The sequence below is a fragment of the Pelobates fuscus genome, chromosome 2, assembly GCF_036172605.1.
Source record: "Pelobates fuscus isolate aPelFus1 chromosome 2, aPelFus1.pri, whole genome shotgun sequence".
Lineage (NCBI taxonomy): Eukaryota > Metazoa > Chordata > Amphibia > Anura > Pelobatidae > Pelobates > Pelobates fuscus.
This window is the reverse complement of record NC_086318.1, coordinates 229,042,245-229,068,500: the sequence shown is the minus strand read 5'-3', so window position 1 is coordinate 229,068,500 and position 26,256 is coordinate 229,042,245. Positions and strand designations below refer to the sequence as shown.

Sequence of the window (26,256 nt, the reverse complement as noted above, 5' to 3'; positions counted from 1 at the left end):
ACTGAAGATGATGTAGCATCAGGGCAGTGCCCTCTGGTGGTCGCCAATGAAATAGTCCCATAATGTTAGTAATAAGTGTGTCTGTTTGAAAACATAAAAAAAATTAAAAATTCAGCAGCAACAGAGTATAACCAATATAATGGACCCCCATGTGTATGGGGAATTAATAGAGCATATTATATCAAATATTGGTGTCCTCTTAATCAATCATCAAATAAATCATTATAAAGGGAAAAATGTATATCATTATTTAAAGAAAAGTTTCTTATCAGTGCAGGTGTTTGTTAAAGATATTAGAAAATTCAATAAAAAAGAAGAAATAAAGTATATACACATGTCTATATTTTAGTAATATTATATATTATGTCAACAAATGGATACTAATATACATCTAAATTGATAATAGTCAGTGTAGCCAATAGCCACTTAATTATAAGATGTAAAGATTATGGAGAACAAAAATATTATTAATCCTTAAAAGCACAGAAAGAATGCAGATGTTATTATATATTAGAGTGTGGAAATATAAGACCCCTAAAAATATACCTGAAAAGATTAAAGGGACATGAGCAAGAAAAGAAACAGCATGTAAATTATAAAAAAACAAACCAAGTCAATATCAACATTTAGCCCATTTCTCGTCTGGAAAGTTGTTGGACTCTGTCCCCACCACGCCAGTGGGGGAAGACCCTCTCGATGCCTGTACATCTAAAATCCTTCAAAGAAAAGGAAGGACATGTATTGCAATGCACCGGGACCAAGTGGGTTGTAAGTCCTTTTTTAATGTTATTCAAATGTTCCAAAAGCCGAACTTTAAGGGCTTGTTTAGTGCGACCCACATATTGTTTGCCACACGGGGAGTAGCCCTATATATTGGGACTGTGGGGATGGGGGAATTAGGCTGGTTTTCAGTTTTGTCATTGTTTTGTATTTATTATTTTTATTTTATGGTCCCTGAGGAAGTTCACATTTAGTGAACGAACGCGTAGGACCTATTGGTATTTTATATTTTATTTTATATTATATTTTACAATTATCTGGTGAAATTTTTCACCTTATCAATAAAGCTGCTGTTCTTTTACCACCACTGGAGTCCTGCATTGTGTGTCTATCGGTGGAACAACAGAATGGATCACTTAGCCCCCCACTGCTATCGGGGGAGGCACCCTAGAGCGCTACTTTCACGTAATCTTGTGAGTGCATTACATTTACACAGTTTGGCTTTTTAAATTGTATTACACTATGTATATTTTTTGTTTGTTCTAGATTTACAGCCGTATCCCAAAATTCTTTGGTTGTTTTGTATTCATGAAAGAAATGAGGCCTACTTCCTGGAGGTGAACTGTTATCTGACTTCATAAAAGATGACAGGTGTGATGACTTTATCTTAGCTTATTCTTGCAGCAACTATGGCCAGAACTCCAGTTTCCTTTCTAAAGTTTGCATTATCTCAAACTACTTTCATCTGCATGCATGTTATTGCTGGATATTGGAGCCCATCCTTTGTTCTTAGATCTCCACATTTAAATGTGCAATTAATCTAGCAATCTCATTGCAGTGCCACTCTGTATCTAAATGTCGTTGCAATTTGTTTGATCTCCTCTTAGGCTTCCAAAAGATGTTGTGCTGCCTGGTTTGTCTTAACCATACCCCTTACCTCTGTATGAATTTGCCCCTTTTCTCTCTTATCTTTCTCTATTTTACACAATGTTATATGTTCTCTTGCTTTTCAATTGCTCATACCATTTACCAACCTGATACACCATGTCTATGCTGCTCCCTTTTTACTTCGATCCTTCATCCTTTTTATCTAAATACTATCTTCATTCTCTTACAAACAGTTAAAGGTTCCACTTAACAAATGTTTGGGCATTTAGAGTTGTAGTCCAATATCATAGATCTCCAATGATTATTTAGATTTGGCATTTAGAGTTGTAGTCCAATATAATAGATCTCCAATGATTACAGTATGAAATCAAATGTTGTTTCCTTAAGAGGAATATCAAAGAATATAGGGCTATACATTCCCTATATGCATATCTCCCCTACTCCTGTTTGTGTGTATCTACTATTACGTTAGGATTTCATAAAACAAGTTCATAATGTTGCGAGTATTGGCAAAGTTTGCGCAGCTGTCCCCTTTTATTATATTAAACTTTAACAATTGTATTCACTTAATATATATTGTGAGAGAAAATGTGGTTTGGTAGTTGATGGCATAGACATTAGGCCTGATTTACTGAACAGCAGCCTGAGGTTTGAGAGTTAAATGTCCCAGGGAGAGATGTTAGGTTTGCAAGATGCATTACTGGTACTCTGCAAAACCACGGTATGGGTCCCTGGGGTGGAGCACTTGGAGAGCAGGGTGGGCCAGTGCTCCTAATTTTTTTTTTTTTGCTAAGTAGTTTCACTTATGTCTAATTGCACCTCACCTGCATCTGATCAATTAGCTAGCATGCTTTTAAAAAGAAGGAATCAGCATGCTGCAGAGAGAGGAGGAAAAGCCAGAGGAATGGTGTCTTGCAGTTATACTTTTTGTATATTGGCAAGTGGGAAAGGCACCCAATTCCAGATAGGGATTTGCTGTGTATAGTAAGTGCTCAAGCAAGAGCAAGGAATTTTGTTTTGTTTATTTTTCATTTTTGAAACACCTGTATATATATATTTCACCGAATAAATCTGAAAAACTGAGCTGGACGTGTCCTGGACTTTCATTACCTTAGAAGGCTGTGGTTACAAGATCTGTGACAAAATCCTACCTGGAAAAGAGGTGGTGTGTTGCAATATATATATATATATATATATATATATATATATGTGGTTTTATTTATATATGGTATTTATATATGGTTTTTATTTCAGATAAAGGTTAACTTTACATATCATTCAGATTGGAACTGGTACATTGTAAACATCAGAACAATTCAAGCATTTTGTTCAATACACAAGAGCAATGAAGTTTTTCTATCATGTATAGGAGGTTACAGTCTTGCCCATATGGGAGTTCACAGGCGAGATTAATACCATTATTTAAATTTTGATGATGGTCGTATGTATACTTAAACATTTCCGTATTGGCACATCGGTGACTGCATCAAAAACATTATTTTTCTCAGGTAAGTATCCATGCGCATTGCTTAACGGTGTGTATATATCTGGTGCTCAGCACCAGGATTTAAGTTTCAACAGGGCCTGCAGGGGTGGATTCAAGTTGCGTTGAGGAGATAAAGTGTTTGAGTTGTTGTTGTGGGAGTGCATTGTGGAGCGATTTCTTCAAGTGGCTTCATCCTCTGCAAATTGAGGAGATGGTCTAGCCTGAGATATTGGGATTCTTGGAGCATCATGAAGGTGGACGCGTTCATGCCTGGTTGGAAAAGTAGGTTGTGTGGATACAGAGGGGAGGGGTAATAGACTTTGTTTGTTGCCATATTTTTAAGGTCAGTATGATTGTTGGAAGAAGTGGGGTTGTTGAAGAAGCGTTTTGCCTTTATAGCGGCACTTGAAAACCGAGAGACTCAAGTTGTACCCAATGTTTCTGATTGTGTGGTTTTGCCAATTCATTTATCCAGACTCAAGTTTTACCCAATGTTTCTAAATGTGTGGTTTTGCCAATTCGTATATCCTTGTTATGTGGTAGTGTTTCAGGTTAGGCAGGCCTAAACCGCCTTGTGTTTTGTGCATTACCAGAAGTTTATATGGCAGTCTGCGGTGTTTGTGAGCTCAAAGGAACATACTGAATGTGTGTTTCAGTGTTGTGAAGAATATTTTGGGCAATGCTATGGGAAGAGCTTGTAATCCGTATAACAGTTGAGGAAGGGTAATCATTTTAAGTATATGTATGCGACTGGGCCATCCAAATAGAGGTTTGTTCCACCTAGTTAGATCACTCGAGTGTTTTTATCAGGGGTGGGAAATTCAGACCTTAGATCTTGGTCAGGTCATAAGGAAGGTGAACTCCTAGATATTTTACTGCTGTGTTTGCCTAAGGAAACTGGAATTTGGTTTGTAATGATGTTTTGGTTGGAGGTCTATATTGAGTGGGAGTATTTTGCTCTTTGCGAAATTGACTTTGATGTTCAAGATACTATTAAATAGGGTAATTTATCGCACCAGGGCTGGCATGGAGGTCGTGGGGTTGGCTACGAGAAGAGAATTGGCAAACGCTGCTACGTTGAACTCATAGTTGTCCATCTGCAGCCCCTTTATGTCTTGATTGTCTCTGATACCCTATAGGAAGGGCTCCATTATAATTCTAAAGAGGAGCGTTGGCACCCCTGTTTCGTGCCATTCCTTATGGTGACTGAGTCCAATAGTTGACCATGAATTTTGATTTTTGCACTAGGGTTGGAGTAAAGTGCTTCCATCCAATGTAACCAGGACGGGCCAAATCAGATGGCTCTAAGGGTTTCTAGGAGAAGGGACTAGTCCACCCTGTCAAAATCTTTTTCTGCATCAATGGATAGTAGTAAGCTTTGTGTGTGAAAAATGTATGAGGCTCAGTAGTTTGGTAGTATTGTTTTTGGCCTCACGTTCTGAGACGAAGCCTGGTATTCACTTAACATTATATCTTGGGTTTTTGTGTTACTCAGGAGACCTTGACATGCAGAGTTATTTACTAAAATGAGAATTTAAAGTGAATTCTAAAAAGAATTTAAAATTTAAGGCCAGAGTAGCTAAACCATGGGAAGTCAACCTGGTCCCTACTGCCCACTAGTAGGCAGTTTGGGATTTCAGGTGGGAGGTGGTGGGATCTACAGAAAACACTCAGTGGGTCTCGATGGCCGTGGACCAAGGCAGGCAGAGGAGATCCTTTAATTTACCTTGTTGGCCCATGCAGGGCCAGCCTTGCTGTAAGACCTCTCTGGCTGGTAAGGAGATTAAAGATCTCCCTTAACGGCCCGCTGACACCTAGTTCCAGCAGAGGAAGGGAAGGGCCTGGGAGGCTCTGTGTTCCTTCAGCAAGCAGGGTGGTAGGAGCGTTTCCGCTCATTACCATGGCAACACTACGATACAGTGCTGTGCTGCCAAGAGGCAGGAGAGTCAGTCTGCAGGCTAAAGTGAACATGCCACCACTGGACCACTGGGGCTTGCTGCATTATTTACCCCTCCCTGGTAAAAGGTAAGAAGGGAGGGGGAGATTGAGATAGATTTTCACATCTCACCCACCTACACACAGCATAGACCCTATGCACCCTTCACACACACAGACTGCCCTCACACACACACCACCCCATGACACAATCTGCACCTCTCACACACACTGCACCCTTAACACACAGCACTTCTCACACACACATCATCTCTAACACACACAGACAGGGCATCCCTCACACATACACTGCCCCCCAACACACACACTGCCCCCCACACACACACTGCCTCCACACGCACTCTGCACCTCAGACACACACTGCCTCCTCATACACACACAGCACCCATTACACACACTGCACCCTTCACACACACACACGCGTGCTACACCCTTCACACACACATATAGAAAAGAAGTAGAATAGGAAAAAAAGGGGAAAAAAATAGATACATTTAAGTACAGATTTCTATTTTTTTTTTAACCCTTGTTTCTAAAAAAAAAAAAGAAGAATAGGGATGGGGGCAGCCTACAGATCAAGTAAGTGAGGGATGGGGGGACAGCCTACAGATCAAGTAAGTGAGGCATGGGGGGCAGCCTACAGATCAGGTAAGTGAGGGATGGGGGGGCAGCCTACAGATCAGGTAAGTGAGGCATGGTGGGGCAGCCTACAGATCAGGTAAGTGAGGCATGGTGGGGCAGCCTACAGATCAGGTAAGTGAGGCATGGGAGGGGCAGCCTACAGATCAGGTAAGTGAGGCAGCTTACAGCAAGGGTCAAAAAGGAAAATGAGCAGGAAGGGTCATTAAAGGAACACTATAGGGTCAGGAACACAAACATGTATTCCTGACCCTATAGTGCAAAAAAACACCATTTAGGTGACTTGCGCCCCCCCTCCCCCCCAACCCTCTTAAAAGGTAATAAAAATCACCTTATTTTCAGCACCGCACGGGTATGCCGGTACTGGTCCTGCCCAGCATTTTAATCAATGCATCTCTATGAGGAAAATTCAGTGTCCCCATAGAGAGCGTGGAGACGATGAACAGCACTGCCAGGAGGCACCTCCAGTGGTCATCTAATGAGTGGCCACTTGAAGGATTCCCTAGGGACAATGTAAACACTGCCTTTTCAGTGTTTGCATGAAAATGCCTAAAGGCAATGATTATACTCACCAGAACAACTACATTAAGCTGGTGGTATAGTGTCCCTTTAAGGAGCAGAAAGGGTCTGCAAGGAGCACATAGGTAAAGTAGGAGAAAGAGCACAAAGGAACAGAAAATTTCAGTAAGGAGTTCAAAGGGGCAGAAGAAACACAAAGATAAAGTAGGAGAAGGAGCAGAAAGGAGCAGGAATGGTCTGCAAGGAGCAGAAGGTTAAAGGAGCAGAAATAATCAGTAGGAGCACAATGGTAAAGTAGGAGAAGGGGCAGCAAGGAGCACAAAGGGACAGAAGGAGCACAAAGGTAAAGGAGCTGAAAGAATCAGGAGCACAAAGGTAAAGTAGGAGAAGGAGCAGAAAGGAGAAGGGACAGAAATTAGCAAGAAGGGACATCAAGGAGCCGAAAGGGTCAGCATTGGGCTGGAAGAGGCAGAAGGAGCACAGAGGTAAAGTAGGAGAAGGGAACAGAAATGAACAGGAAGTGTCAGCAAGGAGCAGAAAGGGGCAGCAGGAAGGGACATGAGGAGCACAGAGATAAAAGAGCAGAAATAATCAGAAGGAGCACAAAGGTAACGTAGGAGAAGGAGCAGAAAGGGTCAGCAAGAAGCAGGAAGGCAAAAAAATAAGTCCTGCGCTCACTCCCATCACTACTGGGTGGCAGCAATGACAACAGTACACATCAGCCCCAATATATAGTAAAAAAAAACAAAGAAAAACAAGTTACCTGCGCTCTCTCCTTAATCCCTATGTATTTTTAAACAAATGGAGGTTTTTAGTTACCTCCAATAGCCATGAGAGGGTAAACCCACCTGCCAACGTCAAGGCAGACCCCCCCCCACTAGGTGGGTCCTAACTCTAACCATTCACCTAGCTTCCTTGAGCTTCTGGCAAAGACATCTTTAATGAGACAGAAGGGGGTATTTTTTTTTATATACACCCCTATAAATGTATAAATGTATAGGGGTGTATATAAAAAAATACCCCTTCTGTCTCATTAGAGATGTCTTTGCCAGAAGCTCAAGGAAGCTAGGTGAATGGTTAGAGTTAGGACCCACCAAGGGGGGTCTGCCTTGACGTTGTCAGGTGGGCTTACCCTCTCATTGGAGGTAACTAAAAACCTCCATTTGTTTAAAAATACATAGGGATTAAGGAGAGAGCGCAGTTAACTTGTTTAAAAGGCAGGGCAGCAAGGGGCAGAACGGGTCAGCAAAGAGCAGGAAGGAGCAGAAAGAATCAGAAGTTGCACAAAGGTAAAGTAGGAGAAGGGGCAGAAAGGAGCAGAAATGAGCAGGAAGGGGCAGCAAGGAGCTGGAAGGGACAGAAGAAGCAGAAAGAATCAAAAGTTGCACAAAGGTAAAGTTGCAGAAAGTTGCAGGAAGGGGCAGCAAGGAGCAGAAAGAGACAGAAGAAGCACAAAGGTAAAGGAGCAGAAAGAATCAGAAGTTGCACAAAGGTAAAGTAGGAGAAGGAGCAGCAAGGAGCAGAAAGGGGCAGCAAGGAGCAGAACGTGACAGAAGGAGCGCAAAGGTAAAGTAGGAGAAGGCGTAGAAAGGGTCAGGAAGGAGCTGGAAAGGGCAGCAAAGAGCAGGAAGGGTCAGCAAGGAGCTGGAAGGGGCAGAAGGAGCACAAAGGTAAAGTAGGAGAAGGAGTAGAAATGAGCAGGAAGGGTCTGCAAGTAGCAGGAACGGTCAGCAAGGAGCAGGAAGGGGAAGTAAGAAGCTGAAAGGGACAGAATGAGCACAAAGGTAAAGTAGGAGAAGGAGCAGAAAGGATCAGAAATGAGCAGGAAGGGTCTGCAAGTAGCAGGAAGGGTCAGCAAGGAGCAGGAAGGGTCATATGGAGCAGAAGGGAGCAAAAGTAGCAGAAAGGGATCAGAAAGAGAAAGGAGCAAAAGGGCACAAAAGAAGCCGAAGTGTAAAGGAGCCGAAGGAGCCAGGGAGAAGAGAAGACAGTGTCAGAATAAAAAAGAAGACTGTGCCAAATGAAAGAGAAGAAAAGAAGATTGGAGCAGGAAGAACAAGTGAAGTGATCTCTCCACTACATTCTGGACACCACATCACAAGGCTTTGGTCCCTGGGCCTGGCAGGAAAAGTTTGGACCTTCTCATCTCCCCAGGTAAAAAAAAATACCAGTGTTAAAGTGACACTATAGTCACCAGAACAACTACAGCTTATTGCATTTGTTCTGGTGAGTAGAATCATTACCTTCAGGCTTTTTGCTGTAAACGCTGTCTGTTCAGAGAAAATGCAGTGTTTACATTACAGCCTAGTGATAACTTCACTGGCCACTCCTCAGATAGCTGTTAGAGATCCTTCCTGGGTCATGGCTGCCTAAAATGCATCCAAACATTCAGTATCTCCTCCCTCTGCATGCAGACACTGAACTTTCCTCATAGAGATTAATTGATTCAATTAATCTCTATGAGGAGATGCTGATTGGCCAGGGCTTTGTTTGAATTGTGCTGACTCTGCCCCTGATCTGCCTCTTTTTCAGTCTCAGCCAATCCTATGGGGAAGCATTGTGATTGGATCAGGCTACCACGCCTGCTGATGTCAGCAAGCAGTGGGCAGGTCTAAAGGAAACAGGGTCAAAATATGCAGCTGCAGACTTGAATACAAGCACGTTTTTTAGGGTGGCATGAGGTGGCCAGATGGTGGATTTAACCCTATAGGGTCAGGAATATGTTTGTGTTCCTGACCCTATAGTGCTTCTTTAATGTGTTCACTTTTATTTACTGAGTGTCAGGAAGCACAGAGTGCCGCTGGTAAGGGTGCCGCAGATTGGTCAGCTGGCATTCTAAGCCAATCAGTAGATCCCCATTCATAAAAAAGTAAAACATTTTTATGAACCGGGAACTAGAGATTGGCTTAGAGCATCAGCTGGCCACTCTAGCCAATCAGCGGCACCCATGCCTGACGTCAATCTGCACTTCCTGACACTCCGTTTCAGAAGCCGAATACCACTGAGCAACCTGGATATCTGGAGCAGGAGGAAGCCTTTGGTTTTAAGCCATATGAAAGTGGTTTAACCCCTTAAAGGAAAGAGAGCGCCTCCTGGCATCATAGCATTTTCATTTAGATGAAGTTGTTATGGTAACCAGAGGCTTTCACATTCTTATTACATGTATTCCTGAGACCATAGAAGTGAAAACGTTATTTACATATCCTGCCCCACCCCAAGGGGTGTCCTGTTTTTTTATTTCCTAAATCTGGTCACCCTGGCTTTATGTGATAATGACTATGCCCCTCCCCTTCATGACACTGCCAAAAAGGGGTCAAGCATGGATGTCATTATGTCCCCCCATGGAAAAAAATCCTGCAGACGCCCATGGGTGGGCGGTAAGGAAATTCTACTATCAACAAAGATGTAAAAGTGGGCGGTAGCTATTAAAAGGTTGACTACCCCTGAGCTAAACAGACCGCATAGCTGAATTCTCACTTAAGAGAATAACCCTGTCGCTGTACAATCCCTTAAATGCCTTTGGAATAAACATGCTGTATCTTAATCGTAATTTCCCCTGACTTTCTTTCTCAGCAATTATCTATCTCTAATTGGATGATTCCCAAAAGTGTCACACTGCTGGTGTTCTGAAAATGGTGAGCTGATCATCTTTCTAGTATTAAGTGAAAAGTAAATTCCCCACTCAAGCAGGTGATTCAGCAACGTTCATTGTGTCAAATCAGTGAGAGTTCTACTCCATGTTCGTAAGTGCAATATAATACATTTTATACTTGTTTTATACAATATCTATCTAATGTACCCCAGGAGGGGTACTGAAATTTCTATTTGTTTGTCTGGGTGCTCACACACTTGCATACTGTATCACGCTATGTGCTATTTGTAATTCCTGTCTCTAGATGCGTATGCACTTTACTGGATATATACCTGCACTGTGTCTTTCCAGGTTTTATTTTAATTAGTCCATCCTTGCAAGCTCGTTGTCTTGGTGTTATCTTAGATCCTGGCCTCACCTTTGCCCCACATTTCCAGTATGTTGCTAAAACATGTTGATTCCACCTTAAAAATATAGTCCGCATCCGCCCCTTTCTCACCCAAGATGCTGCTGGTAATCTCTTGCATGGATTACTGTAATTCTCTCCTAGTTGGTCTCCCCATAAGCCGAACTGCCCCTCTACAATTGGTAATGAATGCTGCCGCCAGGCTGAAATATCCCCCCCCCTTTCATAATATTGTAAAGCACTGCGGAATTAGCTGGCGCTATATAAATACCAATAATAATAATATAATTCTCATATATTTTCTTTGTTTTGCACGTGTTTTTTTCTTTTTCTGTATTTGTGTATTTTGTTGTAAATCAGTGAGAGTGTCTGTTTGTGTGTCAAATTAGTGAGTGAGTGTGTGTCTGCCTGTCAGTGAATGTGTGACTGTCAGTGAGTGACAAATCGTTGAGTGTGTCGCTCAGTGTGTCAAGTCAGTAAGTGTGTCTGTCAGTTAGTGTGTCCTCTGTGTGCAAGTGTGTGTGTGTGTCAGTGTTCTTTGAGTGTAACTGTGTGTGTGTGTGTCTTGTCAGTGTGTCTGTCAGTCAGCAAGTGAGTCCTCTGTGTCTAAGTGTGCGTGTGTGTGTCAGTTTCCTCTGTGTGTAACTAGTATATTATACGTTAATTTCGTGAATATCTTTCAAAAGTTTGTTTGTTTCAGTAATGCAACGTAAAAGGGGAAACTAATATATGAGATAGACGCATTACATGTAAAGCAAGATAGTTCAAGCCGTAATTTGTCATAAGTGCGATGATTATGGCTTACAGCTCATGAAAACCCCAAATCCACAATCTCAGTAAATTAGAATATTGTGAAAAGGTGCAATATTCTAGGCTCACAGTGTCCCATTCTAATCAGCTAAGTAAGCCATAACACCTGCAAAGGGTTTCTGAGCCTTTAAATGGTCTCTCAGTCTGGTTCAGTAGGAATCACAATCATGGGGAAGACTGCTGACCTGACAGTGGTGCAGAAAACCATCATTGACACCCTCCATAAGGAGGGAAAGCCTCAAAAGGTAATTGCGAAGCAAGTTGGATGTTTCCAAAGTGCTGTATCAAAGCACATTAATAGAAAGTTATCTGAAACAGCAAAAGGATTGGAAATAAAACAAAAATAAAAAATATGTAGTAACAAAAACTACCAGTTGGTAGTTATATTGGTTAAATATACTCAACTTTGTAAATAGGATCTGTAGCAGACTGATGTTCTAGCCCTAAAAAGGGCTTTTTGGGGTGCTGTCCTTACAGCAGAGATCAGATGAGTCCTTCAGGACTGTAGTGGACACTGAATACACTAGCCTAGCTATCGATTTCCCTATTAAATCAGCAGCAGCTACGCTGTCACTCCTCTCACTAAGAATGCAGCTTCTGGGGGGCAGGGCCTAGCTGTCATGGAGGAAAGACGCACTTCGTGTGAGCTCCCTCAATATCTCACTTTAAGCAGCTATCAACAAGCGAATTTCACCCCAGAAGGGGATGACCCAGCAATGTTGCTCCTACCTGACCGACCCGACATGCTTAACCCCTTAAGGACCAAACTTCTGGAATAAAAGGGAATCATGACATGTCACACGTGTCATGTGTCCTTAAGGGGTTAATAGCGGTCAGCAACTCGACAGTGTCTGACTTACCTCCGCGTGGCAAGTGTGGCCTGGTGCTCACCGTGCGGGAGAGGCGGCCGATCTCCCGATCCTGGGATGCCCAGGAGCAGCTACTTCCCAGCAGGAGCTCCGTTGGGGGTTATCCCGGTCCAACCCTGAGAGGCTGTAATGGACGCACAGAGCACAGCCGCCCAGGCTGACATACTCATCTGCGACTCTCCCAATATGGCGGCAGCCGCGTGTCCTCCTGGTACCAGCAAAGCATGGCAGGATATTGAGTCTAAGCTGGACAGACTCTTTAATCAATTTTGGAAGCAAATAACAAGCAGGAAGCCCCAACAAGCTCCACCACTGCTAAGCGAAGCAGTCCCCATTAAAATCCACCAACGCAAAAGGCGTCGAAGACGGGACCGGAGGCACAAACAGAAATGCAGAGCCTGCCCCACGTCAAGCACTCGCCTCCACCTTAAGCCACCACAATCCCGCACCGGACGTGAAGCACCACCGTTTCAGATCCGACCACCCGACAAAACAAGCTTCCACCACCTCAAGCCGTGAACCCGGCACTCAGTCAGAGACTTGCCTTTGTTGTTCCAGGTATCAGGGACTCCCAGGGTCTGCACCTGGCACCCAGAAGGGATCGGATGAGCACAAGCAGTAAACAGCAGCCTGCCAAGCATGTCCCACTATAGCTGATCCTCCACACCATGCCTTTGATCACATGAACTGCTCTCTGCACATTAACTAATCGTAAAGTAGCAAGCGTTTAAACATGTCATTATTTCACCTCCTAAAGAGTTTATTGTCGTAGTTCCTTACATGCCTTTACCTTAACCGTTCCTGTATTATGTTATTCACTAGTCTCATCTCATGGGGCGACTCACACTTGATTTATAACTGGTGGTGGAGCTGCTGATATAAATACACAGTTGATAACGTGCAAGCTACACCCTAAACATGACAGCCATCTTTCACAACAATGTACTGCTATATACTCATACCTTCAGTGCAACTAGCCATGATATACGCACGTTCAGCCTGCATGCTCAAATATAACACACTTATGTCTAAAAAAAAAAAAAAATAATAAAAGAATGCAGCTTCAGAATGAATCTAAAATGGATGCTGTCCAGGAGGTGGGAGGGTCTGGGAGGGAGGGTCTGCTGCTAATTGGCTGGAATGTGTCTGCTGACTGTGAGGTACAGGGTCAAAGCTTACTCAATGATGACGAATAGGGGGCGGACCGAACATCGCATATATTCGCCATCCGTGGCGAACGCGAACAAGCTATGTTCGCCAAGAACAATTCGCCAGCGAACCGTTCGGGACATCTCTATTTACAAAATATACTTTACTACCTTTTATCAGGCTTGTTCTTCAACATGGGATTAACTTAAATATCACTGTCTACCTATTTCATTTGGTATTTAGCTCAAAATAAATAACTTTCTTGAAGTAGGGGTATTTAGGTATTTTCTTTAGACCTGAGGGAGTACTTCTATGTGAAAGGTTGAGAAACACTGGTCTACCCCACACATTTAACCTCCAAGTAGAACTCCGCTCCCCTTCCCTCCTATCCCACACATGCAACCCCACAAGCAGATTTTCAAATGCAAACAAAACCACAGGCAGCCTCCACATTCACACACACACACAACACACTCGCCCAACCATGTTACATAGTTACATAGCTGAAAAGAGACTTGTGTCCATCAAGTTCAGCCTTCCTCAAATTTGTTTTTTGCTCTTGATCCAAAAGAAGGTAAAAAAAAAAAAAAACAGTTTGAAGCACTTGCAACAAACTAGGAAAAAAATCCTTCTTGACCCAGGAATGGCAGTCAGATTTATCCTTGGATCAAGCAGTTATTACCCTACATTGAAAAATTATATCCTGAAATATTCTCTCTTTGCAAGTATGCATCTAGTTGCTGTTTGAACATCTGTATGGACTCTGATAAAACCACTTCTTCATGCAGAGAATTCTACATCCTTATTGTTCTTACAGTAAAAAAACTTTTACTTTTTCTTAAACAAAATATTTTTTCTTCCAGTCTAAACACATGACCTCGTGTCCTATGTAAAGTCCGGTTTGTGAATAGATTTCCACATAATAGTTTGTATTGGCCCCGAATACATTTGTATAATGTTATCATATCCCCTCTCAGGCGACGTTTTTCTAAACTAAAGAGGTTTAAATTTGTTAACCTTTCTTCATAGCTGATATGTTCCTTTTATTAATTTTGTAGTCCACCTCTGCACTTTTTCTAGTGCCATAATATCCTTATTTAGAACAGGTGCTCAAATTTGCACAGCATATTCAATATGTGGTCTTACCAGTGATTTATAAAAAGGCAAAATTATATTCTCATCCCGAGAATGAATGCCCTTTTTCATGCATGACAATATCTTACTGGCCTTAGCCACTGCTGATTGACATTGCACATTGTTGCATAGTTTGTTGTCTATAACAATTCCCAAGTCCTTTTCGTGTGTTGTTATCCCTAATTTGCTTCCATTAAGGGTATACATTGCTTGTGCATTCTTTACGCCAAAGTGCATAACTTTGCATTTTTCAACATTAAATTTCATCTGCCATTTGAGTGCCCAGGCCCCCAGTTTATCTAAATCCCTCTGCAGCAAGGTAATATCTTGCTCACATTGTATTACTTTACAGAGTTTTGTGTCATCTGCAAACACTGAAACATGACTTTCAATGCTTTTTTCAAGATAATTTATAAATATGTTAAATAGAAGGGGTCCCAGAACAGAACCCTGAGGGACACACTTGCCACCTCTGTCCAGCTTGAAAATTTACCATTAATGACAACTCTTTGTACTCTATTTTTAAGCCAATGTTCTACCCAAGAACAAGCATTTTCATCTAGACCGATTTCTTTGAGTTTGAACACTAATCTATTTTGTGGAACTGTATCAAATGCCTTCTCAAAATTAAGCTCACATGTCTATAATTTCCAGGCAAGGATTTTGAACCCTATTTGAATAAAGGAACCACATCCGCCTTCCTCCAATCCTCCGGAACAATTCCTGAAAGAAAAGAATCTTGAAAGATTAAAAACAGAGGTTCACTTAAAGGACCACTATAGTGCCAGGAAAACAAACTTGTTTTCCTGGCAATATAGTGTTAATAGGTCCCCCTCACACTCATGGCACCCGCCCCGCCGGGCTCTAGGGGGAGGAAGGGGTTAAAGGCTTACCTTTCTCCAGCGCCGGGCTCCCTCGGCGCTGGGGACTCTCCTCCCTCTTCCGCCGAATGCGCATGCGCGTCAAGAGCCGCACGCGCATTCAGACAGTCCATAGGAAAGCATTGTCAATGCTTTCCTATGGACGCTGGCGTCTTCAATGAGACAGCCACTAGAGGCTTCTCTGAAACTGCTATGTTTACAGCAGGCAGGGTTAACCCTAGATGGACCTGGCACCCAGACCACTTCATTGAGCTGAAGTGGTCTGGGTGCCTTTAGTGATCCTTTAAGTACTCATGGATGAATACCGTCAGACCCTGGAGTTTTGTTTATATTAACTTTCTTTAGTTGCTGCAGCACCTTGTTTTAAATTAACCAATTACAATTTTTATGCAAGTTGTTAGCAGCAATCATTTGCATATCTAATATCATGGGTTCTTCCTTAATATTTATGTTGTATGTTTTATTAAATCATCTGGAGAGCCTGGAGTGGTAATGCTTCCTTCTCCAATTAATTTCATCTGCTCTTCTCTGGTCACATTACTGGTATATATTTTAAAAGTTTCTTATACTTACCTGCAAGGGTTACTGAATTTTATTTATTTTTTGTTTATTTTATTGATGCTCTTCTTGCTGAGTGATACTGTTCTCCAGAACCAGACAGTGATAAGTAAGTTACACTACTTATGGAAGCGGTTTGCTTATTTGCAATGTTTAGAATGCTACAATTATTTTTGAAGCCTGACAGAGTTAATTCAATCTCCTTTTTGCTTACTTCTGTAGTTGTCCACCAAATACTAAAAGAAAATAAGTGATTTGATCTTAGATTTTGCTCACTACCTATTTCAGAAGTCCACCTTTACTCAGCTATCCATCATTCCCCTGCAGGTCCAGTAGGTGGCTGTTGCAGAATTACATAGTAATCTAGGTTAAAAAAAAAGACTAATGTCCATTAACCCCTTAAGGACTGAGTCAAATGTACACGTGATCAAAACAAAGCATAAATAAAATCTTACATTTGCGCTATATGTCTATTCAGGTGTAATACACCTGAATCATATTATGTGCACTCACACTTATTATATATAATTTTATTCAGGGGAAAAAGGGCTTTCACTTAACATCAAATATTTAGGTATGAAACATAATTTTATATAAATAAAATATAAAAAATGGATGAAAATAACATTTTTTTTTTTAAATAAATGTGTAGTTCTATGTGACATTTTAACTGTGAATGTCATAATACTGTTTAATTTTACTGCAATAAAATACACATATTTGTATTCAGCGATGTCTCGTGTGTAAAACAGTACCCCTTATGTACAGGTCTTATGGTGTTTTGGGAAGTTACAGGGTCAAATATAGCATGTTACATTTTTCAGTTTTTTTCACATTGAAATTTGCCAGATTGGTTACGTTGCCTTTGAAACCATATGGTAGCCCAGGAATGAGAATTACCCCCATGATGGCATACCATTTGCAATAGTAAACAACCCAAGGTATTGCAAATGGGGTATGTCCAGTCTTTTTTAGTAGCCACTTGGTCACAAACACTGTCCAGAGGTAGTGTTAATTTGTTTGTGTGTGAAAAATGCAAAAAACAAATTTGAATGCCAATTTTGGCCAGAGTTTGTGACTAAGTGGCTACTAAAAAGACTCGACATACCCCATTTGCAATACCTTGGGTTGTCTATTATTGCAAATGGTATGCCATCATGGGGGTAATTCTCATTCCTGGGCTGCCATTTGCCCTCAAAGGCAACGTAACCAATCTGGCGAATTTCAATGTAAAAAATCAGGAACGCAAGCCTTATATTTGACTCTGTAATTTCTTAAACCGTTCAACAGTTTATTCGTATTGATCTCCTGAAATGAAATGACCGCTGCCACTAAAACTCTGGAACTCTTTTGGGCAGACGCCTCATGAGCAGTCGGTCAAAACTGGGGCAATTCGACTGTATTCATGGGAACTTGGGCGCTCAGATCCAGGCTATTATGGAATATAATATTTGTGGGGGTTCCTATATGTTTATATATTTTTATGTGTTTTAATATTTTATGTCATTTATGCCAAGTCATGCTGAAACTGTAATTTGTAACCATTTTGTGGGAGTGTTCTGGGCGTATTTTCCAGCCTCCTGATTTTGTATATAAATGGGCCAGATTGGACACATTCGTTTCTACCCTTCATCAAGTCTAAGCTGATATTTGGGGAACTTGGACTATAATCACTATTGCGCTTGGGACTCAGGAGACTTATATGGATATACTGAGGTGGAGTATAGGGGAACAGTTACACCTCCCAAGCGTCATGTATCTGGTGGAGGTGGTGCTGGAGGGAAGTTCACGGGATATAACCATCAGAAAACACATACCCTATGCTAATCTCTCAAAGCTTTCATGTAAATATGAAGTGAGTAGTATCATATCATAGTTGTAATACATTTTACGGTTTTGAAACACTAATATTTGTGTTCAGCAAAGTCTCCTGAGTAAAACAGTACCCCCCATGTTCAGGTTTTATGGTGTCTTGGAAAGTTATAGGGTTAAATATAGTGCTAGCAAATTAAATTCCCTATACTTTCGGCCTGGGTTGTCAGTCAGATCCCGCTAATTGTAATTAATTAAAATACCTAATTATGTAAAATTACGTAAAAATATATGTAGAATTAATATATGTATATAGAATTTTTTTTTTTAAATATTTTTAATTAGGTATAGATATATATGTATCTGTCGTTGTGTATTTTGATATAAATATATTAATATCACAAGTTAGAACAAAATAACACATCTATATATTTTTAAATTTTATTTAACGTACATATTTATTTTTTATATTATATATATAATTATATTTAATCAGTATCAGTCTACGTGTAATTTGATATTTATATATTAATAGTAAAATACACCTAGACAGTGTATGTATGTGTGCACACACACACACACACTTAGATCTAGATATATATATGATCTAAGTATTTTTTTTTTTTTTAAAGATATTTTATTTCCAGCCAGCATTCATTACAGGCAGTCCCCCTGCTAGCAATGCAGCAGCCAGCTAACCCGGCCATGTGCTTGTGAGGTCCTCACAAGGACCTCACTCTCACATGGGCGGGGGGGAGGGGGTGAAGGGGGCCGGATCCACCGTGGGGGACTCCCTGGGATCCCAGGTGAGTCTCCCCAACAGCAATCATCGGGTAACCAAAAAAAAAAAAAACGGAGGGCATACTATTACACCCTGCAGTGTTTAGAGCTGCTTAGAATAGGGCGTAATAGTACGCCCTCTGGTTTTAAGGGGTTTAAGTCATTGGGCCTATCCATGGGCCTGGAGCTATATCATCCCCTATGTTAATTCAGCCCAGTTCCTTTACATGTATATCAAGTAATGTCTACACTAGTAGTAGGCAACCTTCAGCACTCCAAATGTTGTGGGCTACATCTCACTTAATGCTGGCAAATCATGGGATGTGTAGTACAAAACATCTGCAGTGGCAAAGGTTGCCTATGCCACTACATCATGTAAGAATCGAGACCTCTGAGGAAATCTTGGAACTCTACATATTTATTTCAATTTTATCTATCCTATCATATTTTATATTTGTCACAACCCGTTCTCATAAAAACTGCAGTTACAAATTATGCTGGTGTAGCGGAGCTGGAATCCTAAAACCAAATATCTTCGTTGGAATAAAGCACTGGTCAGTGATTATAGCCTCACACCCCGCCCGCAACCACCGTTTTGTGACTCAATTGATTCATATTTTTTTACTGGGTCAAACACAGCTTGTTATGCATGGCCCCTAGCATGGAGTTGCCACAGCAACATTACACAGGTCCTCCCCCCCCCCCCCCCTAGACTCTGGGACTGAGATAATTGAGCTCTAAACTCGAAAACTAAATTCACCCCCCGTTGGTAGTTTGTGTAGCTGGCCAGGAAAGTGTACAGGCAGCAGTACTAGTTTCACTGGGGTTTGTGAGAGTGTGTAACCCAAAAGTAGTTCCACACGATGACAACCTGCCTTGCCTGTGTTTGGAGACAAAATTGACCATGGTTATACGAACATCAGCCACCCATGGAAAGCATTCAATTTGAACCTTTAATTGCAGTTAAACAGCCAGAGGTGGTCAGTGTTTTGAGTCAATAAAGAGGGACCATACAAATTTTTCAGCAAAACTAAAATATAGGGTTGGGTAACCCCAGGGAATGATACTAGGTCCGCCACAGCCAGTGTTGCCCTTATTTCAGTATTATACAGATAGGAGCGCCCCTTCAATGATTACCATGTTGAAAATGAACCAGAATGAGCTTTCCCAGAAACATCTTAACAATGGGCTGAACACCATTTTAGCCAATTAACACCTCCTCCGAGATTCATTGAATCAATGCATCTGTGGAAGATTCAGCATCCCCATACAGAGTGTGTAAACAGAACTGCAGCACTACCACGGAAGCACCTCCAGTGGCCAATTTAAACATTGCCTTTTCTCTGAAAAGACAAGGTTTGCATAAAAATGACTGAAGGCAATATTACTCACCAGAACAACTACATCATGTAGTCCTTTACCTACACAAAAGGAGAAAGTGTTGCATTCTGCCTGAATGCCAACTGAGAATTCAGGATTTTTTTTCCTTCTAAAAACCAAAAGTTTTCAAATTAAAAACACAAAACATTTGTAAGACTTTTATTTAGATGTTTATTTCTTCAACTTGAAATACTCTTCAATGACATCTTTTGCTTGAGACTCTTTGCCATAGTCCTAAAATAAAAATAAATTTTGCATTAGGTTCGTTACTGCTAGAGTTTGTGTCCAAGCATGGCTACTACTACGTATTAAAGATGGCATGATGGAAATAGTCTGATTGCTACCCGCTGGGACTTTGTAACCCAGAGCCTAGATTACTGTGCTGCTGAGTTACTGCATTTAAGTCTATCATTGCAATCCTTGTTTTGACTAATTTCATTAATATCAACAACCATCATGTTATGCAACTACCTATAGAACTCTTATCTCAGCTTAATGAACTTGTCTGGGTGCAGGTCCAGCTAGGATTAACCCTTTCTTCCATAAACATAGTTTCAGAGGATCTGCTGTTTACATATGGGTTAATTCAGCCTCTAGTGCCTGTCTCATTGACAGCTGCTAGAGGCGCTTCTCACTGTGATTTTCACAGTGAGAAGACGCCAGCATCCATATGAAAGCATTGAGAATGCTTTCCTATGGACTGGCTGAATGCGTGCATAGCTCGTGCCGTGCATGCGCATTCAGCCAATGACTGATATGGAGGAGAGTTCCCCGCCCGGCGCTGGAGAAAAGTAAATTTAACCCCTTCCACCCCCTAGAGCCCAGCAGTATGTTTTCCTGGCACTATAGTGGTCCTTTAAAGAGTTTGGAAATCAGTACCAAAAGACTTCTTGCAGCACAAGTAAAAATCTGTAGTGGCCATTGTGCCATAGTTTGTGTTCCAAGTACAAAGTAGGTGGTGTGCACTACTTTGTAGGCATTTAAAGCAGGTTCTGGTTTTCATGCTGTTCACAAAGCTCACCAACACTATCCAAAGTGCTATGTGAGTACATCCATACCATTTCAATTAATAGAAAAGGGTTATACCAAGCACCATGATGACTGGTGATTTGAAATGGTCATGCTGTCTGGCGTTCGTATGTGCAGTGTTTAATCAGTTTGCTTCTAGAGGTGTAACCACCTCTGGCAGAGATGTGGGGCGTCAGCCAGCCCAGCTATTGCTAATTAAGGGCAAATTTCAATACGGACTCATAAAGAAGCCAATAACAGTCAGTTGACTGAGCCAATGAGTGGCAAAGATTGACAGTTTCTGAAGCTCTGGATGTCATCCCATAGAGATTTGTCTCTTGGCAGGATAAGGAAGGAGGGCCAGCAACATCAACATTGCCAAGATCTTGTTATCATAACCACTACAGCAGGCTGTAGTTATGGTGGTAGATATAAGTACTTTTACAAAACAGTGAATGGGAACACATTTACAATGTAGCCATTATCAAGGACCTTAATAGACACATGAAGTCGTTAAGGCTCGTGTGATGGTAGTTACTATTGCCACTAGGTTTGAGCAAGGTCTGCAAGACACTTAGTCCAACAGCTGCTCATTAATGGCACACCCCAAACCCTGCAAATTCTTACCTTTACAACTACACAACTGCAACCAACAACCTTGCGAGGTTTTCCTTCCCTGTCAATCTTGCAGAGACCAACCCATTCTCCAAGTTTTTTACTGTCATCAACCTAGAAACAAAAGGTTTTCTGTAATTCAGCATTAAAACAGGTTTGTTTTTTTTACAGCTGTCTGTAGAGTCAGAAACTTGGGTAACTTGTAGGCATTTCTCCACATATTATTCAGTAGAGGGAGCCAAGTTTTCATCATATACAGCACAATATTAGTTTGTAAATACTTTTAATGTGTAATCACTGTAGAACAAGCTAATTTAACAGAAACATAGGAAAATTCACAATGAAGTCTATCCAATATTGTCAATGAGTACTGTTAGATGTTTTTTTTCTGACTTTCATGGTAAGACATCTCTGCACAGACTTCTATTTAATACCTTGCTACATTGGCTGTGTGAGAACGTAGTCTTATGTCTATTAATATGGCCATTAATTCCAGCAAGAAAGACCCTTTTCACGTACCTTAATAAGATTGATCTGGTGTTCAGCACAAAGTGCCTCTACCAACTTCACATACATTGGTTCATTGCAGTTGGAAGCCAGGACACAGAGATGGGCTTGGCGCCTAAGACAAAGCAAGCCGATAAATATATGTACAAAATGACAAAAGTTGTAACATTTTACATAACGTACATTAATGGTTCACAGTAATCCATTCACCTACAGGCTTGTCAGATCTGTTTTATCACTCATGAGGGAGTGAAGGGGATTCCGACTTAAACAAAATCATCACTCAAGCATTGTAGTTGGGCAATATTATACCCAAATTATAGTTAACTATTGCACTGAATGATGCACAGGAGTATAGAAAAACTGTGCAAGTCCACGCTTTAAACACCATGTAATTGCGTTCTGAGATATTTCCATGCTACCATAATTGATCCTCAAATTGTATTAAGCACTAGTTAAAAATTAAAGGGACACTACAGGCACCCAGACCACTTCTGCCCACTGGGCGCCAACTCCCACAACCCTTAACCCTGCAAGTTTAATTATTGCAGTTTTCATAAACTGCAATATTTACCTTGCAGGGTTAAGTCCTCCTCTAGTGGCTGTCTAGTAGACTAGGGGACTTCCGTGTTTATAGAACACGAAAAGTGGGTTAAAACTACGCTGAATGTCCTCCCGCGTCGCCGAAATCCCCATAGGAAAGCATTGTAAAATGCTTTCCTATGGGGAGGTGTATTTCACAGCCGTTGCCGCGCATTATGTCTCCCTTGCCCGCGCATTATGGCTCCCCGCAGGCTGATGTTGGGGAGAGGGAACGTAGGTGGAGCTAGACCTAGCGCCATTGGCGCTGGACTCCAGTAAGTCATTAAAGGGGTTTTAACCCCTTTAGCAACTTGGGATGGAGGGTGGGAGGTAGAGGGGCACTAGAGGGTCCTCCAGTGCCAGAACCCCTTTAAGTGAAGCTTCACCTGTAAATGGTGCTCAGAATTGATGTATATAGACTAGGATGAACATAATCTTTAAAAAGATGGTTCACTTCACCACTTTTCTATTCTTTAACATTTAGCCTTTTTAGAGCCCCTTGCATAACTACAGATGACAGGGAAATCCACAGCACATGTGCTGTACTGCCATTCCCCAACTAGCACTTCTACAGTATACCCAACAACTCAGCATTATGGAATATTAAAGACCAAATACCCAGACCACTTCAGCTCATCGAAGAGGTCTAAGCGCAGTGTCCCTGTACCCTTAACCATGCAATGGTAATTATTGCAGTTATTAATAAACTGCAGTAATAATCCTTGCAGGATTAACTCCACCTTTAGAGGCAGTCTAGCAGACAGCCACTAAATGCACTTCCGCATCCTTAGACTTTTGGTCCACTAAACAAGGCAGATGTCCTCACGCTTTGCATGAGGACATCGTTTTATGTATAACTATAGGAAAGTACCGATTTAATGCTTTCCTATGGGGTAGTCTTAAAGTGATAGCTGTGCTCACCATGTATGCACATCCTCTAAGATGCCAAAGACAAATTAATCGACTGCACATCTTTTACCAAGCCGCAACATTTATGATGATAGATATCAGAAAAGGGATTCCTTCTGCAGAGTTTAATTTTGGGGATATATGAACTGTCTAGTGCCAAGGACAGATGTTTAAGAATAATACTTCCCATAAAGTATACTTAACTAAAGCTTCAGACAGTGAACGTCAATAGAAGACATGGCTTCTTTAATAAACTAGAACAGGGATAGGCAACCCAGATGTTTTGGACTACAACTACCCTGACACTTTGTCAGCATTATAGGAGATGTAGTTCAACACATCTGGAGTGCCGAAGGTTGCCTACCGCTGAACTAGAACACTAAGCAAATGGCCACACAAGACTGGTTAGATAGCAGGTTCTATTTAGCCATTTAAGCAGCTTTATTACTTACAGATTAACACATTAAGGTAACTTTCTAAATCTACATTGAAGAATCACAACACTGTAGTTTGAGACAGTTTTGCTTAAAGGGACACTAGTCACCTGAACAACTACAGCTTAATGTATTCGTTCAGGTGAGATCTATAGCTCCCTGCAGGCAATCTAATGTAAACACTATTTTCAGGGAAAATACAGTGTTTACATTGATTGATAGGAATACCTCCAGTGGCCGTCACTCAGACAGCCACCAGAGGCACTTCCTATCATGCAGGGCCCTAAAAAGGCCCTGTACACGTCAGACATTTGAAAATACGTCTGACGTGTGCAGGAGAGAGAAGGCACTGTGTGCGCGCCTTCTCTCTCCAGCCTGTCATCAGAGGAGGGGGGCGGGCAAAGACCGCAAGCTGAGCTGTCAGTCAGCTCAGCTCGCGGCCGCGCACACCGTGCGCTGAGGACTTCAGAGGGCAGCAAGGGAGCAATGACGCTTCCAAATGGAAGCGTCTGATTGCTCCCTCCTCGCGTCCGCCTATTTCGTCATTTTGACGAAATAGGGGGCACGGCTTCACGAGGCTCCCGGCACTGGAACCAGGTGAGTAAACAGGGGCTGCCTGGAGAGGCCCTTTAAAGGAACAGTATAAGCACCCAGACTACATCATCTCAAAGTGAAGGTGCACTGACCCTGTCCCCTTAATCCTGCCTCTGAAAACATTGCAGTTTTAGAGAAACTGTTTTTCCTGCGTTGTTAAAAGACCACCTCCAACGATAAAGGTTTTCAGCATCTGCAGGTCGTCCAGTATCATCTAATACCAATAGGAAGACAGTTCAATGCTTTCCTACGGAAGTGCGTGGTGTTTGCCATGCATGTACTTAAGGCTCACCATCACAATTATTTCACAGAAGGCCAAGAGAGCAGGGGAACATCTACGCTTCAATAAGATGTATTTTTAAAGGGTTAACCATTTGGGTGCTGTGGGAGAGGTGTATAGGAACACTATATTGTTTTGGAACAAAGCTTTGTATCCTTAACACTAGTGTTCCTTTAATCCTCAGGAAATTGACTTCACATTATATGAAGTTGTACTGCCAAAGCAGCTAGCGTTCTAAAGACAATACAGAGGCATGGTTTGAACACAATAAAATATCAATATGGTAAGAAAAGTCAAATTACTTGTCAAGAGCCTTGGCAGCTTCACGGATTCCACGAGCTAGACCATCATGGATAAGTGCGGTCTTGAGCACTTCCTGAAGAGCGGTGTTGATATCCATTCCACCTCCAGCAGAAATGCTATGTAAAAAATAAATAAAAACACACAAGATTAGCACAAAACAGCCATAATGTCATCCAGTCATTAAGTGGGTTGCTACAGGCTTGTCAGATTCACATTTTCTCTCAGTCGAGAGAAGGGGATTCCGACTTAATTGTAAAATCATCATTCAAACTCTGCAGCATTTACACATTTGAAGTACAGATGAACCAATTCAGAACACTTAGGAAAACTTTTAACAATATTTAGGCAATATTAACAGGAATCCCCATACACCTTAAAAAAAACACCGGTACAAAATATTTCCAACACTATGGGTTAGAATAGCATAAAAAGATATTTTAAAGCTAGTTTACATAAGCAAAGCATAAGTTTACCGAAAAGCTACAATAACTCATTTCCTGTCAAACTCTATTCTAGCTGGAGTTGAAAAGCATGTAAGCGGGTATGTCAGGGGTACACAGCATAAGGCAGGAATAACCCACTTCACACCCTGTTGAGAGGCAGATCTCCGGCTTTTAATATAAGTTCTATCAGTAGAACATACAGGAACACAAAGCACAGGCCCACACACTCACCCTTCCTCGGCCATTGTTGGATTACGAATGGATGTTTGGGGTCAGTTCGCTGAAATACAGACACAAACGAAAAGCGTTACATTTGCCCTTTCTTCTGCCGCTTCCCCCATGTTCAAGCAGGGCGAGATGCCCGAGATAGACAGCGGATTACACAGTCCCCATGGCAGCCATTCCTACAAGCCATGACTTACCCACCTATAGCATCGGTAGGGAAAGGAACGAGCGTTGCTGACGTCACATATTTATACTCACGGAGGAAAGGCTCCACCTTCAGCTGCGTAAGGGACGGGGCATTACTTACCAGAAACGTAACGATATCCGCCATATTTGATAAGGGCATGAACTGTACTATAGTAGAATAAAACATTTTTTTCAATGAGTTACACGAGGGAAAGTGTAGTTGTTGTCTGCAGCTGCATTTGATACGAACTTGTTTATTATTATTTATTTTTTTTTTTAACAAATCTTTATTAACATTGCGATGTGAATAAAGAAAGCAGCATTATAAAATATCCTGCCTAGCATAGAACCACTTTTGGTTTTTTTCCACATGCAGTATGTTCTGTTAATACCAATGACATTAGAGTACACGCAAATACAATATTGTGTGCTCTTAGTATACAACAAAACAAACGTGTTCATTTTCTGTAGTCAAGTATCTGCCCAATTGATACCGGAGAAACTGACGGAAGCCAAGCACAGAGAGATGGACACAGGTTTCTTCAGGAAGGAAGAGATTCTTTATTGGATCACCGATCGGGACTCAGAGGG

General features: G+C 41.5%; 1 protein-coding gene and 2 non-coding genes across 5 annotated transcripts; all 3 read right to left on the bottom strand.

Annotated features, from left to right (window-relative positions):
- Positions 1 to 19,735: 19,735 nt before the first annotated feature.
- RPS12 (ribosomal protein S12) lies at positions 19,736 to 25,699 on the bottom strand. Of its 3 annotated transcripts, none has more exons than XM_063441190.1 (6): positions 25,681 to 25,699; positions 25,486 to 25,534; positions 24,811 to 24,927; positions 21,722 to 21,824; positions 21,215 to 21,316; positions 19,736 to 19,813 (listed from the first exon to the last, which is right to left on the bottom strand). In XM_063441190.1, exons 2-6 carry the CDS (start codon positions 25,497 to 25,499, stop codon positions 19,751 to 19,753), a joined length of 399 nt encoding a protein of 132 aa, XP_063297260.1. In that variant the 5' UTR covers positions 25,500 to 25,534; positions 25,681 to 25,699; the 3' UTR covers positions 19,736 to 19,750. The 3 variants fall into 3 exon arrangements, with proteins under 3 accessions (XP_063297260.1, XP_063297259.1, XP_063297257.1); XM_063441189.1 differs by having other exon boundaries at positions 25,677 to 25,697; XM_063441187.1 differs by lacking the exon at positions 25,681 to 25,699 and having other exon boundaries at positions 25,486 to 25,595.
- LOC134593911 (small nucleolar RNA SNORD100) lies at positions 21,377 to 21,462 on the bottom strand. Its single transcript, XR_010090320.1, has one exon. It is a non-coding gene; the product is annotated as a small nucleolar RNA SNORD100 (small nucleolar RNA).
- On the bottom strand, positions 21,926 to 21,998 carry LOC134593886 (small nucleolar RNA SNORD101). The gene has a single exon (XR_010090298.1). It is a non-coding gene; the product is annotated as a small nucleolar RNA SNORD101 (small nucleolar RNA).
- Positions 25,700 to 26,256: the final 557 nt, after the last annotated feature.